The following is a 19,158-nucleotide window of genomic DNA, read 5'->3' on the forward strand; positions in this document are numbered from 1 at the left end:
TCTGGTTGGCAGCCCACGCAGTGCCGACCAGGTCACTTGCCAAGAAGAAGTTGGGGCACAAGCAGATCGGTCCGTACCAAGTCGAAGCGCAGATCAACCCGGTAGCCTTCCGACTGGCGCTGCCGGAGGGTTCCAGAATGCATCCGGTGTTCCACAGGTCGGTGCTCACTCCCTACAAGGCACCTCACAGGTTCCAGGAGCCAGGGACGGCGCCAAGTCCGCTCCGGGAACGGACGGAGACGCGGGAGGTGAAGCACCAGGACCACATCAACGAGGTCACGGAGATTTTGGACTCCAGATGGGGGGAAGAGGGAGTCGAATACCTCTTAGCCAGAGAGGGCACCCGGGCCAGCGCCAATAGCTGGGTTCCAGACTACGCTTTGGAGGAACCCCTGCTCAAGGACGAGTTTCATGCCCTCTTCCCACACAAACCCATGCCAGCGAGCTTCTTCGACGACTGGTTGTTCACACCCACACTTTCTTCCAGCACGTTCCATGGATTCGACTCAGAAGGGGAACCCGCACGGAGCACCCATTCCCCAGAAGGTTCACCGGCAGGTTCGGCATCAGGCAACTCGTATTGGTGGGACGATCGACCAGAGGAGCAATGGCGCAGGAAGTGGCTGGAGAGGCCAGGTCGAGCGACCGACGCAGAGACTGACATGGACGTGTTCGGGGAGGACCTCGGGTTCGAGCACGGCGGTACAGAGATGGAAGAGCAACAAGTCAACGTCGACGACCGCGAGGGGGAAGACTCGGAGGTCTTCAGTTGGCGGCCACCCACGGGGAGCGACCTGTATCCAGCATTCCCTCCCATGATGATGGAGCGCCCAGCACCCACACCTGACAGCGGGGAGGGGGGAAGGGGGGGCTTCGAGGGGGGGATGGATGTCAGGGGTTCAGAAGCAGAGACGCAGAGAAGGGTGGAAACAGAGAGCGAGGGGGAGGAAGCCGAAGGGAGAATGAGTGATGATGACGAACCGAGATCTCCAAGCCTAAGCAGTGAGTCAGAGGACTCCCAAAAGGGAGCCCCAGTGAGCAGAGCAAGGGGGGGATCCGGGGGGACACCCCAGGAGGAAGGGAACAGAGGAGATTCAGAGAGCAGCAGCTGGAAGTCGGGACCCACGCTCAAGACTGAGAGCAGCAGGGAGGAAGGCAGCCAGGCATCGGGTTCCGGAGGCCGTCAGCAGGAGGGAGGGCACGAGTCAGGGGTGGTCACGCCCTCCTCAGAGAGCGAGGCAACGGTCAAGAGGAAAGTAGAGAGTTGGGCGCGCGCGCCAAGTTCAAATGCAGCGGAAGCTGGAGCAGTAAGCAGCCCGGAGAGTGAGCCAGGTCCCAAAGCCCGCCGAAAGGAAGCGGAAGGATCAGGGGGGTCAGCGTCAGAGGAGAGTAGAAGGGAGGAGTCCCAGGGGGGCAGAAGGACCCAGAGACGTAGGGAGAGGCGAAGGAGGTGGAGCAAGGCTAGGGTATTAAGCTGGTGTGCAAGAGGCGGGGACTCAGATGGGTCTTCGCCGACCTAGGGCAGAAGGTGTAGAGCTGCACGCTGCAGTTCGGAAATGAAACCTGTAACTCAATAAAGACTCTTTTAAAGTGGACGCTGTGTGGCGTGGTCCTATGTGAGCTGGGACCTGGTAGCAGCTCTGACAACACCAAAACCTGCATTCCTGTACCCGTGAAAATCTACGAAAGCATATATATATTTGTATATATGTATGTGTGAGTGTGTGTGTATATGTATATGTGTGTGTGTGTGTGTGTGTGTGTGTGTATATATATATATATATTTGCTTTCGCACAAGGCACAAAACCACAGCTCGCCCCTATACACGAAGCCAAGCCAGAGCACAACTAAATGCAGCACAGCCATCTTCTCAGAAAAACTCTTCACAAGCTCAAGAGGTCAAGACACGAAAGCTTTAGCAACTAATCTACACTTAATGACCCACCCAGTGGTATTCAGAATATCACTCATGAAATCACTCAAGATATCCCTCAAGTAATTAAGGAACAAAAGAAGAAAAGGCACACTAATCTAGGAACTTCCTCTCTGCCCAGAACGTTGGAGGCTATACACCACACCCCTCAACAGTATTTATAGGAACTCAAACACCAGATTCTGCTCTGTTCCAGTAACAAGAAGCCGAAAGCACCAGCCTGAAGATGACGAGTGAGACCTCGTCGAAACGTCGCACAGACACCCCGACTCTTACACGGGAAGACACCCGAAGACACCAAAACCTCTCTCGTCAGCAAAGGAGGCCCACCCTGTGGCTGGCTACCTCCTGCCCCGGTGGTCGTCGAGTGGCAGCGGGTTCTTCCATGGAGAGGGCGGAGAGTCCCTCCAGCGGGAGCAAGAAGTGGACGTTCTCCCGTCTCCGACATCGGACAGGCGGATGCAAACAGGGCCCGGGACTTTCTGCATCTGGTCGCGGTGTAGAAGGCACCACTGAGGCTATTGCAATCCACTGAATGTGCTCTTACTCCGTGGAATAAGCCCCACTGAACTCAAGGGGTAACAAGAATCCGAAAGCACCAGCCTGAAGATGACGAGTGAGACCTCGTCGAAACGTCGCACAGACACCCCGACTCTTACACGGGAAGACACCCGAAGACACCAAAACCTGCATATATATATATTGTATCTACTACTCCTACTACAAATTACAAATAATAACAACTGATAAAACATGGTAGATGTAATAACATTATCAAACTGTAAACAAAATCAATAGTTTAAAAACAAACATTCCTAATAAAATCACATGTTTGTATAGGCTTGCCTAAACAGAATAGTTTTTTAGCAAGCATCAGGAAAGGTACAATGAAGGCAGCTGCCTAAAATTAATAAAAATGTAATATTATTAATAACGTTAATTGCGTGTTGCCTTTTTCTTGTTACGACTACAAGCGGTTTCTTCTTTTCCATCTTACCGCAAGGTGTTTTGTGAATTTATCATCATACTAAATAAAAAATCAGCAAATGTGAAAAGCAACAACCCAAAATTGCTATTCCGCTTCTCTCGCTGCGGCCGCCTCCATCCTTGGTCCATTTGCCTCCCTCGCCTCTCCCACCTGTCAGCCTCCACCTGAGAAGCCGCTGGCAACTACAAGCCCCAGAGTGCACCGCGCGAAGACGCGCAGCGCCCGGCGTCCTCCCCGCCTCTTCCCGGCCGCTATAGGGCGATTGGCGGCTAGCCTGCGTGCGGATTGGCTGGAAGGCGGAGCGCGGGGGGGCGTGGGCGGGCTCGACCCTTGTCGGAGGCTGAACCCAAGATGGCGGCGTCTGAGGCGACTGGCCGGTACAGGAGCAGCATGAGCAAAAGCAAGGACCCTTCCGGCCTGCTCATCTCCGTCATCAGGTAGCGGGGCCGGCCCCTCTCCCCAGGGCCTGAGGGGAGGTCGGGGAGTGGGGAGCCGCCCCGCCCCACCCCCTCACCTTCGCGGCTGCACCTGAAAGGCCCTCAAAGGGGCCTGCGCGTGAGGGAGAGGTGCTCTGTGAGGGGTGTGTGAGAGAGTCCGTGGCGGAGGCAGGAGGGCCAGCTGGGCCCTGGCAACGGCAATTGTGGGTGCCCGGCCCCTTCATGGTTGGATGTCGTGGGTGCTCGGGCACCCCAGGGAGCTGGCACCTATGGGGGTCGGAGAGTGGGTGCCTCAGAGGAAGGAGTGTGCCTGAGAGAGACAGTGAGATTGTGAGGAATTAATGCGTGTATGTGTGATAGTGTGTGTGTGTTTGTGGGAGAATTGCCTGTGTGTCGGAGATTGTGTCTCAGAGGGAGTGTGTGTGTGTGTGTGAGAGAGAGAGAGAGAGAGAGAGTTTGTGAGGGATTAATGTCTGTAAGTGTGACAGAAAGTGTGTGTGTGTGTGAAGAGCAGTCATAGGCAAACTTGGCCTGCCAGATGTTTTGAGACTACAACTCCCACCATCCCTAGCTAACAGGACCAGTGGTCAGGGATGATGGGAATTGTAGTCTCAAAACATCTGGCGGGCCAAGTTTGCCCAAGCCTGGTCAAGAGAGAGGGAGAGAGAGAAGGAGTGAGTGTGTTTGTTTGTTTGTTTGTTTGTGTGTATGTATGTATGTGGGGGGAGAGAGATTGTGAGAACGAGGAGGGGAGAGGTGTGTGTGTGAGAGAGGGAGAGTTTGAGGGAAGGTGTGTGTGTGCAAGAGAGTGTAGGTATGTGAGGAACTGTCTGTGATGGAGAGTGTCAGTCCCAGAGACACAATGATCCCTGGAATCCCTTGCATTATTGGGGTTCTCCCCCTTTAACTCTGCTCTAGAGCATAGCTGTCAACTTTCCCCTTTTCTTGCCAGGAATCCTATTTGGAATAAGGGAATTTCCCTTAAAAAATGGGAAACGTGACAGCTATGCTCTAGAGATACCTGGGTCTGGCTTCTGTCACTGAAACCTGGTTTGATGAGTATATTTGTGTATATTTGATTGAGTATATTTGTGTTAAAGGTAAAGGTAAAGGTACCCCTGCCCGAGCGGGCCAGTCTTGACAGACTCTGGGGTTTGTGCGCCCATCTCACATCTATAGGCCGGGGGCCAGCGCTGTCCGGAGACACTTCCGGGTCACGTGGCCAGCGTGACAAAGCTGCATCTGGCGAGCCAGCGCAGCACACGGAACGCCGTTTACCTTCCCGCTGGTAAGCGGTACCTATTTATCTACTTGCACCCGGGGGTGCTTTCGAACTGCTAGGTTGGCAGGCGCTGGGACCGAGCAGCGGGAGCGCACCCCGCCGCGGGGATTCGAACCGCCGACCATGCGATCGGCAAGTCCTAGGCGCTGAGGCTTTTACCCACAGCGCCACCCGCGTCCCTTCTCCCAAATGTGACAACCTGGTTGGTGGTGGTTGCTGTTGTTACATACAGTGGAATCTTGGTTGTTGAATGTAATCTGTTCTGGAAGACTGTTCGACTTCCAAAAAGTTCAACAACCGAGGCGCAATTGCCATTGAAAAAATGGAGAAATGCACCTCAGAAGCCGTTCGACTTCCAAAGCACATTCGAAAACAGAAGCATTCACTTCCGAGTTGTCTGTGTTTGAAAGCTCAAATGTTCGACTTCCGAAGCGTTTGACAACCGAGGTTTCACTGTATTTATTTATAACCCACCTTTTCCCCTGACAGGGACTCAAGGCGACTTTCAGATAAAAATAAGAACTGCTTAAAACCTGAGGAAACAATAATTAAAAACAATTAAACATGGCCCGAATTTAAACTTATTTATCTATGTAAAACCCATTAAAACAATACAGATAATTACAATAGAAACTGCACCACACCAACTCCTTCATTAAAAGTAGTCAGTTTTCAAAATTCCATAGAAACAAGATCTTCTTAACTTGCCAGTGGAACGATAACAAGGAAAGAGCCAGTGTGGCTTCTATAGGGAGGGAGTTCCAACATGTGGCAGCAGACATTGAGAAGGCCCTTCACTGTGCAGTGACAGGTGGGGTGGGAAGCTGCCTAAAAAAGAATCAGGCCATTGGTTCATTGGTCCATCTTGCTCAATATTGTCTGCACTGTCTGGCAGCAGCTCCTCATTCTTTCAGGCAGAAGACATTCCCAGGCCTACCTGGAGACACCATTGGGGATTGAACTGGGATCCTCCCACATGTAATCTCACTGTATACAACTTGTACAAGTGACAATAAAGTATTTCAATGTAAGGGCACTGAGCTACCGTCCCTTCTCCAAGTAAAACAACTAAGCAAATATAAGTCATGTTTGATATGATGTGATTTAACATGGGTTTTAGGAACATAGGCCCTGTGCCAAGACCAGCAGTTCATCTTGTTTACACTGTTTGGCAGTGGCTCTCTAGGCTTTCAGACGGAGTCTTATCTGGCCCTACCTGGAGATGCCAAGGATTGAACCTAAGAAATTCTGGGCCCTTATCCAGCATTGGTCCAGAAGTTGCTTGACTACAATTCCCCTTTGTTCCTGACCATTTGTCTTGCTAGCTAGGGTTGGTGAGAATTGGTGGGAGATGTTCCTACCATTGATCAGGTACCCTGCCCAACAGTTGGCCACTTGAGCAGCTCTACCTAGGTTTTTTTGGAGGGGGGGGTGTCTCAAAAAAAGGGTGGTGAAGTTCTCAACTCTGTTCTAGCAGTATTTCCGCTTGAATTGGTGGAAGTGAAGCCTTATAGCCACAGGAAAGTGTAATATTAATGCCTAGACTAGGAGTTCATTTCAGAGGGGTTGGACTTCCTGCATTGCAGGGGTTGGACTAGATGACCCTTGGGGTTACCTTCCAACTCTATAGTTCTATGAGTCCATGAAGAATAAGGCAGTATTCATGATCCTCTTCCCTCCAGTTTATCTTTACAACAACCCTGTGGTCTGAAAGAGAGAGCAACTGTCCCAAGGTCACCCAGTAAGCTTCATAACTGACTGCATATTTGAACTTGGGTGTCTCCAGGCTTGTCTAATACTCTGTCTAGGTGCAGCAGGGCGCATTTTGACTCTTCTGTGTTGGATTAAGGGGAAATGGTGTTAGATGCAACTGCATCAAACACTCCAATTGTACAGATAAGTACCTGGAAAAGTAGAGGGCTGTGTTAGCACCCCTCCTTGGCTGAGACTGTTTGTGTAGAAGTGAATGTTCTGAATCAAAATCAGAGTGGCTTTACATCTGCAGAGGTAAAATAAAAAAAATAAAGGACTGATTAGAAAGGGCCTCAGCTTCTCCCAGGGACTTTTAATTTGAGAGACTCCAATGCTGTGGAGAATGTGAAGTAGTAACAAGAACGCCATTGAGTAGGCTGAGATTATATTGAGAAGGGGGTATTAGTTAGTGATGTAGAAAGGCAGAGGTAAGACTTGCATTCATGCATTTTAGAAATGAAATGAGTCTTCTCACATCTTCTGGTCATATCTGTATATGGGTCTGCAGGGCTTTCTTTTATCTATTTCTTTAGGTCCAGATTCAACTAAATAGGTGTGCTAGCGGCAGCCAGTCCAACAAGTACCACAAACGTAACTGGCCATTTCCTGCTTTTCTCTTCCTGTGCACTCCTACAAATTGACTCAGGGGAGGGGGTCAGGAGAACCCCCAGGACAGAGTGTAGGAGAAGAAGAGAAGATTTCATTCCATCTGGCAAGCAGAAATGCTTGCACTGTTGAATCCCACCCTCAATTACATTTATGAATCACTATGAAATATCCTGAAGCAATTTAATAAAACCATCAACAATAAAAACATATATAAAACAATTTCATATATATAAAAACAATTTCATATCCAATACAGTTATTGATGGGATAAAATGGTCCTCTTTGAGAGAAGCTGATATTAGTTGATTTAATCTGTGCTGCCTACGTCTTGTGAGTAGGTTGGCTAGAGCCTTCCCACATTGTTGCTTTCTGAAATGAGCCTTTCCTCAATTTCGTTTTTTGGTAGTGTTCCAATTTGTTGACCCTGCCCACTTTTGGAGTATTGTAACTTTCCATCTGGGTGGACACGGGTGGTGCTGTGGTCTAAACCACTGAGCCTAGGGCTTGCCGATCGGAAGGTCGGTGGTTCGAATCCCTGCGACTGGGTGAGCTCCCGTTGCTCGGTCCCAGCTCCTGCCAACCTAGCAGTTCAAAAGCACGTCAAAGTGCAAGTAGATAAATAGGTACCAGTCTGGCGGGAAGATGAACGGCATTTCTGTGCGCTCCTCTGGTTCGCCAGAAGCTGCTTAGTCACGCTGGCCACACGACCCGGAAAAACTGTCTGTGGACAAACGTCGGCTCCCTCGACCAGTAAAGCGAGATGAGCGCCGCAGCCCCAGAGTCGTTTGCGGCTGGACTTAACTGTCAGGGGTTCTTTACCTTTACCTTTTTAACTTTCCATCTGCACCGTGTTGCTGTTTTGTTCACATTCCTTTCTAAAATACGGGTAGATGGTATGGCACTTATGATCGCACACTTGGTTGGTATAAACTCATGTGTCAGCCTATATTTATGCAGAATCCCACATTCACAGAATGTGAATGGATTGGTGTAGCATCTTTCATTTTTTTTTGCACTTGTGAAGTTTCACTCCCTTTAATTTTGGAATGCAGTAAAGTGGGAACCTTAAACTGATGTGGATTGGGTCCCCATCCCCCACAACGCCTCCAAAATCATATCCCAGAGAGTTAAAAGGGTCTCGCACTCTCAGGAGCTTTTTTATAGGGTAGGTGTGGATCTGGAAAAGCAGGACAGAAAAAGGAAGCTCCATTGTGTGCACTTGGAAGTCTGTTGTGTAAACGGAGCTGCAGAGTTGGATATATTCCTGTGCCTCTCCAAGATGATCTCACCTGAACTACCTTTAATCAGTGAGGCCATACAATTATTATTTTTATTATTATTATTATCTTATCAAGTGATACAAATAACTTTGCCGTTCATCATTTGATATTATTATTTAAGTTGTATTTAACCATATTGTGTTTTAAAGAAGGACTGCATGAGGGCCAGAGCTCACATTTATTTATTACTTTTACACAAGCCCTTTTTTCCAAGGAGACCAGAGTGCTGCTTGCAGTTACCTTGTTTTATTCTTACAGTAATGGTCAGATGGTGATTTGTGAACTGCATAAATGGATAAATTACCTTGCATTTTTGCCTTCCCCTTTCCATATATTGAATGTGGGGTTGAGAGACCTAATCTAAGGTTGTTCATTTCTGTAGCTTAGGTTGAAAATGTAAGTTAGAAGATTATACAACAGAGCTGTTAATGAAAACTGATCTCATGAGTTCTGACATTTAGGATACAAAAGAAATCGATTGAAATAGTTCTTGTGTGGGCACTGGAAGCTTGCTCCTGCCGTGTTTGCTATCAAGGCATTGCAGTGCTGAGGTACAATATGAGGTTTTGAAAGTAAAACTGACTGGAAATGAAAGGTGACCTATTAATTTTATTGTCCAAGCTGACTGCAAAAAGTAAACGGCACAAAGGAAATTAAAGTGGATGCTCTTTTAGCAGGAGCTTGGGTTTTAAAAAAGAAAAGAAAGACTGTTCTGAATAGGCGCCATTTTTTCCTTCCTATTATGAAATTCTGAAAAAAGGGTGTTCTCAATCATGATTGGATTTCTGGTGGAGTTGAATGAATTTATTTGCCGCTGAGGGCCTCAGTGAAATCGAACATACTCTGGAGGCTTGAGGATGACATATCTTTTGCTAAAATTTACTGCAAATTGGATTCCTAGATGTGGCTAGATTGCTGATGAGGCAACCAGCCAAGCAACATACAACACCTCTGGTCTAAAACATCTGCACTGGCTGCCCATATGCTACTGCATCAGGATCAAGCTTCTTATGTTGATATACACAGTCTAGAACAACTTGGGTCCAGGGTACCTTATGTCCCCTGAGCCCTCATATCCCACCTTGATCGCAGAGATCATCCGGAGGAGCGCTATTAGTTGTCATCAGTGTTATAGAGGCTTGACTGGTCTCAACTAGAAGGTAGGCATTTGGTGTGGAACACTGTTCCAGCAGAGATTCAGCACATATCCTCACTTTTGACTTTCAGGCGTCTCTTGACCTTTTTATGCCAGCAGGCCTTTGCAGTTGTTTAATATTTAATTTATTGATTAATCAGTCACTTTAATTAGTATTTGCATTATTTTTAATGGTGTTTTTATTGTTACACTCCACCCTAGTATTTTATGATATGGCGGTATAGAAATAGTTAGTAGCTAAACGAATGAATGAATGATGCCACTGCTTCTTCAAATAGGCCCATTACCTTTGACTTTATTGCCTAGCATTTAATTCAGGAAAACAACTAATGACTTTTTTTGGAAACCATAATGGGATATTTTCCACGGCTGAGACTTTTAAGTCAGAAGTGTCTCCTGCTTTTTGGTCCAAGGGCTACATGCATCCATCTCCAGCCCCCCTGGGACCTCATTCCAATCCACAATCTTTTGTGCACACAGGCACTCACAGCAGCACTTCACCTCCCACGGCTGACCTGTACTGGTCAGCTGGGAAGGGGGTTATTGCCCCACTCCACTAATTAAATAATCAACTTGATCTGTATCTCTACTGGGGTGCTGGGCTGGCAGAGAGGTGTACATATTATTTATTTATTGCTGCTACTACCAAAATTGGTGGGATCTGAGCAGGACAGAAAAAAATGCTTGGGGGGATCAGCTCAGCTCCCAAGACTAATGTTTAACCTCTCCTGCTTTAAATTATTTCAGATAGTGCAGGCCCTTTTTTAATGGACAGAACTTCTGAATAAACAGAGATTCTTGCAGATGTGCCACTTGTCAAGTCCCAAGGAAGATATAGTCCTGCTACTCTTAAAAAGATAGCAAATGTGACAGAAGTAAGGGGGAGAAAGAAAGTCAGCTCACTTTAACAATAAGAATAATCCATCAAAAAGATAAATAATCCATCAATCCTAATGTAAACATATATATTACCGTAACCTCTCCATGTCCAAATAGGAAATTGACAATTATAATATGCATTCAAATAAAATCAGGTAAAATCTTCAAACTATTGAGGAATGGATAGTGAGTGTTTGTCTTTGCAACCCTGAAGTATATATAGATCTCTTTGCAGCAATAAAAACTTGCAGGATCCATTTTTGTTGTCCATCTGTTAGTCCCCTCATCACAAGAATCCACAAATATCGAAGTTAATATGGACAATGATTTCTGACCAAACGAGCAACACCAGAGGACATACCCACCTCATAAGCCTCTTCATGTCTCTCTTAGTGGATGCTATACTATTTAAACATCTTGCCATCCTAATTGCATTGAGATGGTTTAACACTCTGGTAAGCAAGAAAGGCTCAGGAAAGAGCTGTGTCTCTTCTCACCCAGAGTCAGCTTTGGATAAGAACTGGAACAGGTGTCCCCCGTCACCCCATCTTTCTGCAGAGAAGAAAGATTCTTTCTCTTTGCCCAGTCCTTCCGCAGGCACAGAGGGTTTGATGGGAAGGCTGCTTGAGGCTGTCGTGGGTCTAGTGCCTTTATTTTGCCTACTGTCTAGATCCCTCTTTCTGTGTCACTTGCAAAACTAATGTATGGGGAAATAGAAAATCATAGACCTCTTGTCTTTAAAGTGTTGCCATGAATTTGGGAAAAAAATGCATCTTTTGCTTTGCAATGTTTATGGACTGCTTTCCTTTTCTAGTTTATCTCCTCAGTTGTAATGTGCTAGTGAATAATCCACTGACCATTTCTTAGGTATTTGTTAAAGTATCAACATTTCTTCAGAGTTTTTTAATGCACCAATTTACGGTGAAATAAAATTGTGCTGGGTATAGTTTTAAAGGCATGGTTGACAACTACCTAATGGATGTAAAAATTCTAAAGGCTGTAATTGTAGCTGCTGTCTAAAAACCTCTTGGTGGACTGAGTGTTTGAGATGCAACTTGATCTGTATTTGTATCTTTAAAATGTAGTGTACTGGGTGGAGAAATCCAGCCAACTGGTGAAGGACAAACTGGACAATACTGTCTTCTAGAGAGATATGTTTATGTGCTTCTATTGATTTCTTTCTCTCCCCTCCTCCTCCTCCTAACCTTTTGTTTTGCCCCTACTTGGTTGGAACGGCTTTTGTATTCTGAAACAAGCTATCTGGCATTTAGCAAATGCTATGTCTTGGTGAGAGCTTGTCAGAATTTTTTTAATTGGTGAATGTATCTGCCTTTATTTATTGTTAGGATTTTTGTTATCTAGTTCAGGCTGCAGTCCTATGCACACTTCCTTGGAAGTAACCCTCACTGAACACAATGGGACTTCTGAGTAAACTTGCATAACACTGGACTTGTAAGGATTGCTTTAAAAATGACAACCCCACCAACCTTCTATCTTAAAGGCCTTCTTTAATTGGGAAAACAAAGTTTGGTTGTTACGTAATGAGACTGTTTTTGTCATTGGGACACACTCTGAATGTTAGGAAGGATTATCTGGTTTCAATAAAGTTCAAATTTCAGAAAGGAAATAGGGAAATAGTATAGAAAGGTATCCACTAATACGGAAATGCACACTTAACTTGAGAGCAAATCCTGTTGAACTAATCTGGACTTACTATTAAGTAATGAGTGAGTTTATATATATTTGTAAATACTGAAGGAGAAGGTAGTCATAGCTTACATATACTGATGGATGTTCTTATAGGATCGTGAAAGTAGTAGAGGCCCAGTTCACTAGGCTAAACCATGGCTGAGCATGAATGAATGAGTATGCAGGGATGCACAGGAAAAATTGCAGCTTCTTCGTTCCTCCTTCATTTCTGCTGCCACCACACTACCCCACGATAAGCCATAGTTTGGCTTACTGTTGCATCTGAGGCTGGGCTGATAGTATGTCTTGCTCTAGAAAAAACATGAGCCATAACCCAGGCTTGTTCTTGGCTTACCAGTTACCACTTGAGGTTAGTTTGTGGGAGATAAACCATGCATCCAAGCTACATACACTATGACTTAGCTGTTGGTGGTGGCAGCAGGAGCAGAAGAATAAGGCAGCAGGAGCAGAAGAATAAGGCAGCCATGTCCCCCCCCCGCCCCCCGTGAGTGCTTACATGTTCATACTTAGTGTTGGTTTGGTCTAGCATAATGTCTGAAACGGCCCAGTGATTTCAAACTACCAGGAACATTTGCTAAGAGGTACCAGCAAGGCAGTTGAATTAAATGTGTTTCGATAAGGCACAAGCTCTCATCTAGAACAAGATCATCATCCCTCTGCAATTCAGGAATCTTTTGCCCAATGTGGGGCTTGAACCCTGAAACCTGAGATTAAGAGTTCCATGCTGCTCCAAAAACACATTGTTAACTCACTCTTTGGCTTGCCTGTTTGTGCTTGGTGCCATTAGTGAAAGTGCGTCTCAGGTTATGAGCAGCTTCGGGTTACAAACGGACCTCTGGAACGGATTAAGTTCATAACGGGGGTACCACTGTAATACAATTCAAGTATTCTGTGTACCTCATCTTAATTCAGACAACAGTCATGTCTTATCATTCTAATATTGTTGGGGTAAGGATAGGTTGGAAGCTGAGGCTGAAGGAAGCAAGGTTTTCCTGAAGTACCTTGTTGAGGCTGTGGTTAAGCTGGGTTTGCTTTCCTCAGAGCAGCAAACAAGCATAGTTAGTGTCTTATAATAGAACTAAAAATTCAAGTCCATCTCTACTGGCTTGTCCTATTGAGCCTGATGCCTGAGAGCTTCCTAGTTTGGCAGTGTGATAGCAGTTGACAACACATTCTCCTTTCTGAGAATTAGAGCTATATCACAAATTCCACTGAGGGAAGGATTTTAGTTGTGTCTGGGCACTTGTCAGTTCTTGCTGTTGATATCCCTCGTTCCCACAGTCCATCTCTATTAACAGGTACAAACTGATATACCTTCCAGCAAATGGCTGGTTCCCCAGGTGCATATTTTATCTCCCATATATTTTAATCTGTAGCCTTTTCAGCTCGCCTTTTTTGTTCCACATGCCCTGCTTTCTAAATAGGTATGCTCAGTGAAATTGAAGAAATAATGAGATAATGTGTTATGCATTTTAGGTTAAATCACTAAATATCCCTATTTCATTTATCTTGAGTATATTTTAGCTTATCCCCCCCCCCCCGCCAATTTGTGTAATTGCTTCAATGGGATTTCAGAATGTATTATCAGATATCTATTTTGAGGTTAAGTACTGCCAGAAGCTGTAGATAATTTCATATGGGAGTTGTCCTTAAAAATAACTTTTCAATTATAACATTCAAATAAGATTTCTTACATTCTGAAAGCAGTGAACACACACACCTCTGGACACTTACTAGAATATACTCCATGTCCAAATTTGGGCTTTACATAATGTTTATTTATTATTATTTATTTGAGAATGCTTAAATTACCAGAGTTTCTGTCTAAGCAGTGTACATAAAAATTAAAAAGCATGCAGTGGAAAACTTGTGGCGGTGCTACATTTTTTGGATGCAGACCAGTGGCTGTTGTCAGTGATGACTGGTGATCAAATACACTTTTATTGTTTAGGGTTGACAGAGTGAAATGCAGCCCTGCTCCCTAGACATATATAAGCTGAGATAAAGATTTTGGAAGATTTTGGAAGGCTTGTTGAAAGAGGAATGTCATTTTCAGAGGCCAAAGACAATAGAGAAGGAACATAGTTTTCCTAGTTTTCCTTTCTATAGTATTCAACTCACTTCACACATTCTCATCCAGCACATCTTTAGCATAGTGAATGTGCTATGGTATGTGAACTCCATATGTATGTTTTAATAAATTACTTTTTTATAGATAAGCTAATTCCTGTCAAAAGGTGGTTCTTCATCCTTTTAAAATGAACGGCTAGATGGACTTTTCCAAGAGAGGCCACCACAGAAAGAATCCTGTTCTGCTTCCTCTTAGATTTTACAGCGTGAATAAATGTTGCCTGAAGTAGACCATTTTTAGATGATCCCAACAAGCTTGTATGTGAAGTAATCCTTTGTTGTTGTTTAGTCGTTTAGTCGTGTCCGACTCTTCGTGACCCCATGGACCAGAGCCCACCAGGCACTCCTGAAGTGATCCTTAGGACTACCTGATTAGGCAAAAGCTCCATTTAGTCCACTGTTCTTTATCGAACAGTTTTATCAGGTTTCCAGTTTTTTTGTGCATGGCCAGAGATCCCTGTCAGCCCTAGTATCTGAACTACGTAATGCTATAAATGCTCAGAATTACGTAACAAGACAAAGAAAAATAAGCCCATTCAGATAATATTGAAACATTTGTTTTCCTGTGAGTTCATGTGAAGTTGTTCAGATCTCTGTGCTTCTAATGCAAAAGAAGCAACCCTGTCCATGATGGATCTTTCTGTTCTAGCAAAAAATGCAGATTTTATGCAGATTAAACCATGAGCCAGAGTTAAGGTAGTGGAGGAAAGAATTTAGCTGTAACTGCTTTCTGAATGGGACAGTCTTGGATAATGAGGAATATCGTTTATGGAATCAGAGACATAGGTACAGTGCCTCTAGCCAAAAATATTTTCTCTAAGGGCCATCTAACATGGCCAAAGGCATTTGCTGAAATCTTAGGTGTGTCTTTCTGGCAGAATAGTAAGGTTGGAAAAATGCACATTCATGTTTAAAGTTGAACATTAAACCATGGCGCAGATTAAACTCAATAAAACAATGATATAGCTTGTAGAATAAATATATCTTAGCTGATGTTTAAAATTGAACTTTAATGAAACTCTGTGGTAAAATATGTGAAATCAAGTTAACATAAAGCCTAAGGAGTCATATTCCTCCTCAGTTATCCCATTTAGATGTGGAATGGAAAGGAAAAAATATGGCACACAAGGACAGATGATATCACATGTATGACACATGTAGTCAGTCTGAGGATGCTTCTTTTATGTTCTTTGTGTGGTATCTTTCTCCACATGTAATTGTTGTGATGACAATCTTATGGCAGAAGTTCACTTCCAGTATGTGTTTTTTAGAGTAGCAGGTTGTCAGGGCTGGCGAATTATCAAATTGTTTTCTGATTGATTGCCTAATATTGCAGACAGGTGCAGTAATTATCTGTTGTTCCTCTGTACCATGCAATAGAGTGGAGTCTGTAGATTTGTCTTGTGAGGTCTTAATTCAGTGTTGCTTCTTTCCACTGCTATGAATTGGGGTTGTCAACTGATCAAATGTTTTAGTCGATTAAGTGTCGTGCTTTAACTCATTAATCAAAGTAAATATTGTATTACCTCAATGAAAGTGATATTTCTGAGGACATGCAATGAAGACAGCAGTTGCTTTCAAGTAAATAAAACTGACAAATTGTTTATTCCCAGGAAAATGATTTGAGATGTCTGAATCAATTCTGAGATGTATAAAAATGGTTCAGGGCAGCACTAAACCACCCTTAAAAAACACAACACAGCCACCTTGTTTCTTGAAATCTAGATAAGCAATCCAGTCCTCCTTCTGTGTGCATCACAGCACTCTTGCAGTGGGCAGAGCTGCTTCCATGGATTCAGGCCCAGCTCAATTTAAAGTTAATTGTGAGTGCTGGTTTAGCTAGGCAGTCTTTTTTTGAGCTTTGTTCAAGAACAGATCTAACCAGACAGTGCTAAATCTACAGATTTTGCCATGGGACAATGGTCTGCGCTTCTGGCCCCACTCTCCCTAATTATGAACTCCAGTCAGGGAATATGATGGTTATAGTCAGTTTTCAGTAGCTGAAGTTCGCGATAAGGGCTGCTGTCCCCAATTCAATAAATAAGATTAATTGTATTAAAGCTGGCTTTCCACCTATGCAGGATATACACACACACATAGAATCATATAACTGTAGAGTTGGAAGGGACCCCAAGAGTCTTATAGTCCAACCCTCTGCAATGAAGGAATCATAGCTAAATGTTCCCTGACAGATGGCTACCACTCAAACATGCCATTCAAAACTAATAAAGGTGACCAAAAAGAAAATTATAGGCCAACCAAGAAAAATATCATGGTGGTTTTTTTAAGTGCTTCCTAATTCCTTTGGGAGTCTCTCCATATTCTTTCCTTCTCAGCTTCCTGAGTGTGGTGATGGTACCATTCCCTGCCAGCAGCCCTACTCCTTAGCCCAATGGGAGTGGCTGACTTACTCCCAAGTAAGCCTAAGGGTAGCAAGGCACCTCCTCCTACAGCAGAGGCCCACCCAAGGGCACCCTTCCCCATATACTTCATTGGGTCTGGCAGTCCATGGAGCCTGCCCAGGGAGAGGCGTGGACTGGTGGGGGCACCTCCACCACTGCAACTGAGCATGCTTCGGAGTGCTCCTTTCTGCCCGATCTGCAGTACCTCCCTCCCTCTCTCCTTTTAGTGGCTACACCATTGAGGCAGGATGTGTGGGGCAGTGTGCTCCTATCTTTTCTTCCTAGGACCCCTCGTCTGCCCTGCCTGCCTTCCACAGGGCTGCGGGAAGGGGGCTTCCAAGGACAAAAGGGTCCCTCGGAGGCTCTCATGCTTGCTTCACTAGAAGGGCAGGGGAGGGAAATTTTACTGCCCCCTCTAAACTTCAACCTGGAGCACATGTCTCTTTTCGCCTCTGCTAGATCCAGACCTGTAATCAGCCCCTAGTAGTTTGAAATTTTTAGAGGAGTTAAAATTCTTAGAAGCCAATATTAGACTTTTTTTTTTAAAGTGCCAGTCACATAAAGTATCAAGCATTTTGCTTCTGCATAAATGGATAGGCACTCAACCACCTGAGCTGGTTTTTAGAAGGGAGTGATTGCTCTCTATGGAAATGCTGGTTCAGTGCATTTACCCACATTTGTTATTTTAGGTGAATCTTGTTGTCACTAGTATTTTCTGTCATGGCAAAAAGCAGGGATGGAGAGTGAGGAATCATTTTTGTCTTTTGCAACTCCCCTCTATTTGCATGAAGCACATAAAGCACATAATCTGGATCTCACCCATTCCTCCTTGATTTTACTTGGTAGCTGAAACCTAGAGACACCCTGTCCTGCCTTTTCAGCTTCTTGTCGGTTTTTTGGCCTTTAACAAATTAGCCCAAATGAAAAGTACACACTTTAATGCCTTTAAAAAACAAAACGAAAACCTCAACCTTCTATTTCTTTGTTGCTGCTCAGCCTGGATGAGTAGCCAAGTGGCAAATTGCATGGCTGTTTGCATGTTTTCTAACACTCCCATTAAAAGTAACTTTGTGTTTTTAAAACATTGCATCTTATTGCCGTTCTTGAGTTGGCAGGCTTGTCCTCCTTCATTTATAAATGCATATATCCATTTTTCAAGAAAAGCTTTCATAGAAGAATACAATAAAATCACAACAGTGCAGCCAAAATAAACATTTAAAACATAGGGTTGTATCTAGCTAAATTCTGCTTGGAGTAGGCCCATTGAAATGAATAAACCCTAGTTAGCCATTCTTGTTAATTCCAATGGGTCTACTCTGACTAGCTTTGGATGCAACCCACATAGATTATCCAGTCTATGCAGTGGCAAAACAAGAGGTGCTGTTGAGAATTCCTTCAAATAAATATTATCTTTAAAGATTAAGCATAATTAGTGCTTGCCTAAATAGAAAGGACTTAAATGCTTGCCTGAATGGAGCAAGGTCCTAGATTTAGATAATGTACTAGCAGGGCATTGTACATGACTTTACTTCATTATGTACATGCCAGAGGTAGTTTTGAAACTGAAGGGTGGCAAATAAATGTGTTTCTGAAATATAAGTTCCAGTGCATACAGTTTCAAGATACTATCCTGCTTTCGCTGGCATTGCATAGTCAATGTTGTTTTGGCTTTGTGGCCAGATCTAGTCCGAGAGGGGCAGATTCAATATGAACACACAGTTAACCTCTCAGAGGAGCTGCTGGAGATAAGGCCTTTTGGAAAATGCAATGCTGGTTTTGAAAAAGTGACAATTGGTAGAACAATGGGGTTGCTAGTTATGATAAGGTAGATTTTTGAGTGATTTGTAGTAGATCTTCAAGATTTTTGACTTACTGTTGTTTAAGAATAGTAACCCCCCCCTTTTTTTTTAAACAAAAAGCCTCCCCCTTTTTAAATTTAGTTGGCATCCCCTAGCATGGTCTTTCTGGGCCTGTGGCAGGTTTGCAAACTGGAGAAGCTGTTGTGGACATTGTGCATGCTCTGCACCCTTTCGCACTCATTCCCTGCCCATCAGCAATTACCTAACTGGAGTGTGGGAGGGATGGTTTTGAGGGGAATCACTGTTGCAAAGAAAGGGTTGGCCCTTACCATTACAGTTGCAACCCCTGAAATTACTGTTCTCCTCCACCTATGCTGCAGTTGGGCTTGAGAAAACAACAATAGGTATCTTTCAAGCCTAATTTCAGCAGAGTGGGTGGGTGGGAGACAGGACGCTGCAGGTGTCAGGGAATGTGTCCCATGGGCCAGAGGGGTCATGAAGGTTTGGAGGAAAAACCAAGAGTGGATTTTTGTGTGACAGGACTGTCAGCTTAGTTCTGATACTGAAAGCAAATTCCTGGACTTAATTCTAAGAGAATGGTGCCACCTCTGAACCACTTGCTGGTGAGGTTTATTTTGCGGCTTCTAGCAACCCCCCCCCCCAATTGATCCCACAAGCCTGAAGGCTTCCCACCCTTTATCTAGGTAATTAATGCAGTATAGCTTATTATTTTCGGAGGTGCGTGGTTGCCAGCAGATCAAGTTGAAATACACACCAGCTTTTTAATATTTATGTATTTA

General features: G+C 44.5%; 1 protein-coding gene across 2 annotated transcripts in view; it reads left to right on the plus strand.

Annotated features, from left to right (window-relative positions):
• Window positions 1-3,226: 3,226 nt before the first annotated feature.
• The window catches only part of EXOC4 (exocyst complex component 4), a 380,738-nt gene continuing 364,806 nt past the window's right edge, over window positions 3,227-19,158 (plus strand). For both annotated transcript variants that reach the window (XM_082238790.1, XM_082238791.1), the window contains exon 1: window positions 3,227-3,359. In XM_082238790.1, coding sequence (XP_082094916.1) covers window positions 3,274-3,359 — 86 coding nt within the window. In that variant the 5' untranslated portion in view covers window positions 3,227-3,273. The remainder of the gene's footprint in view (window positions 3,360-19,158) is intronic.

Source organism: Podarcis vaucheri (genome assembly GCF_965113315.1).
Source record: "Podarcis vaucheri genome assembly, chromosome: 10".
Lineage (NCBI taxonomy): Eukaryota > Metazoa > Chordata > Lepidosauria > Squamata > Lacertidae > Podarcis > Podarcis vaucheri.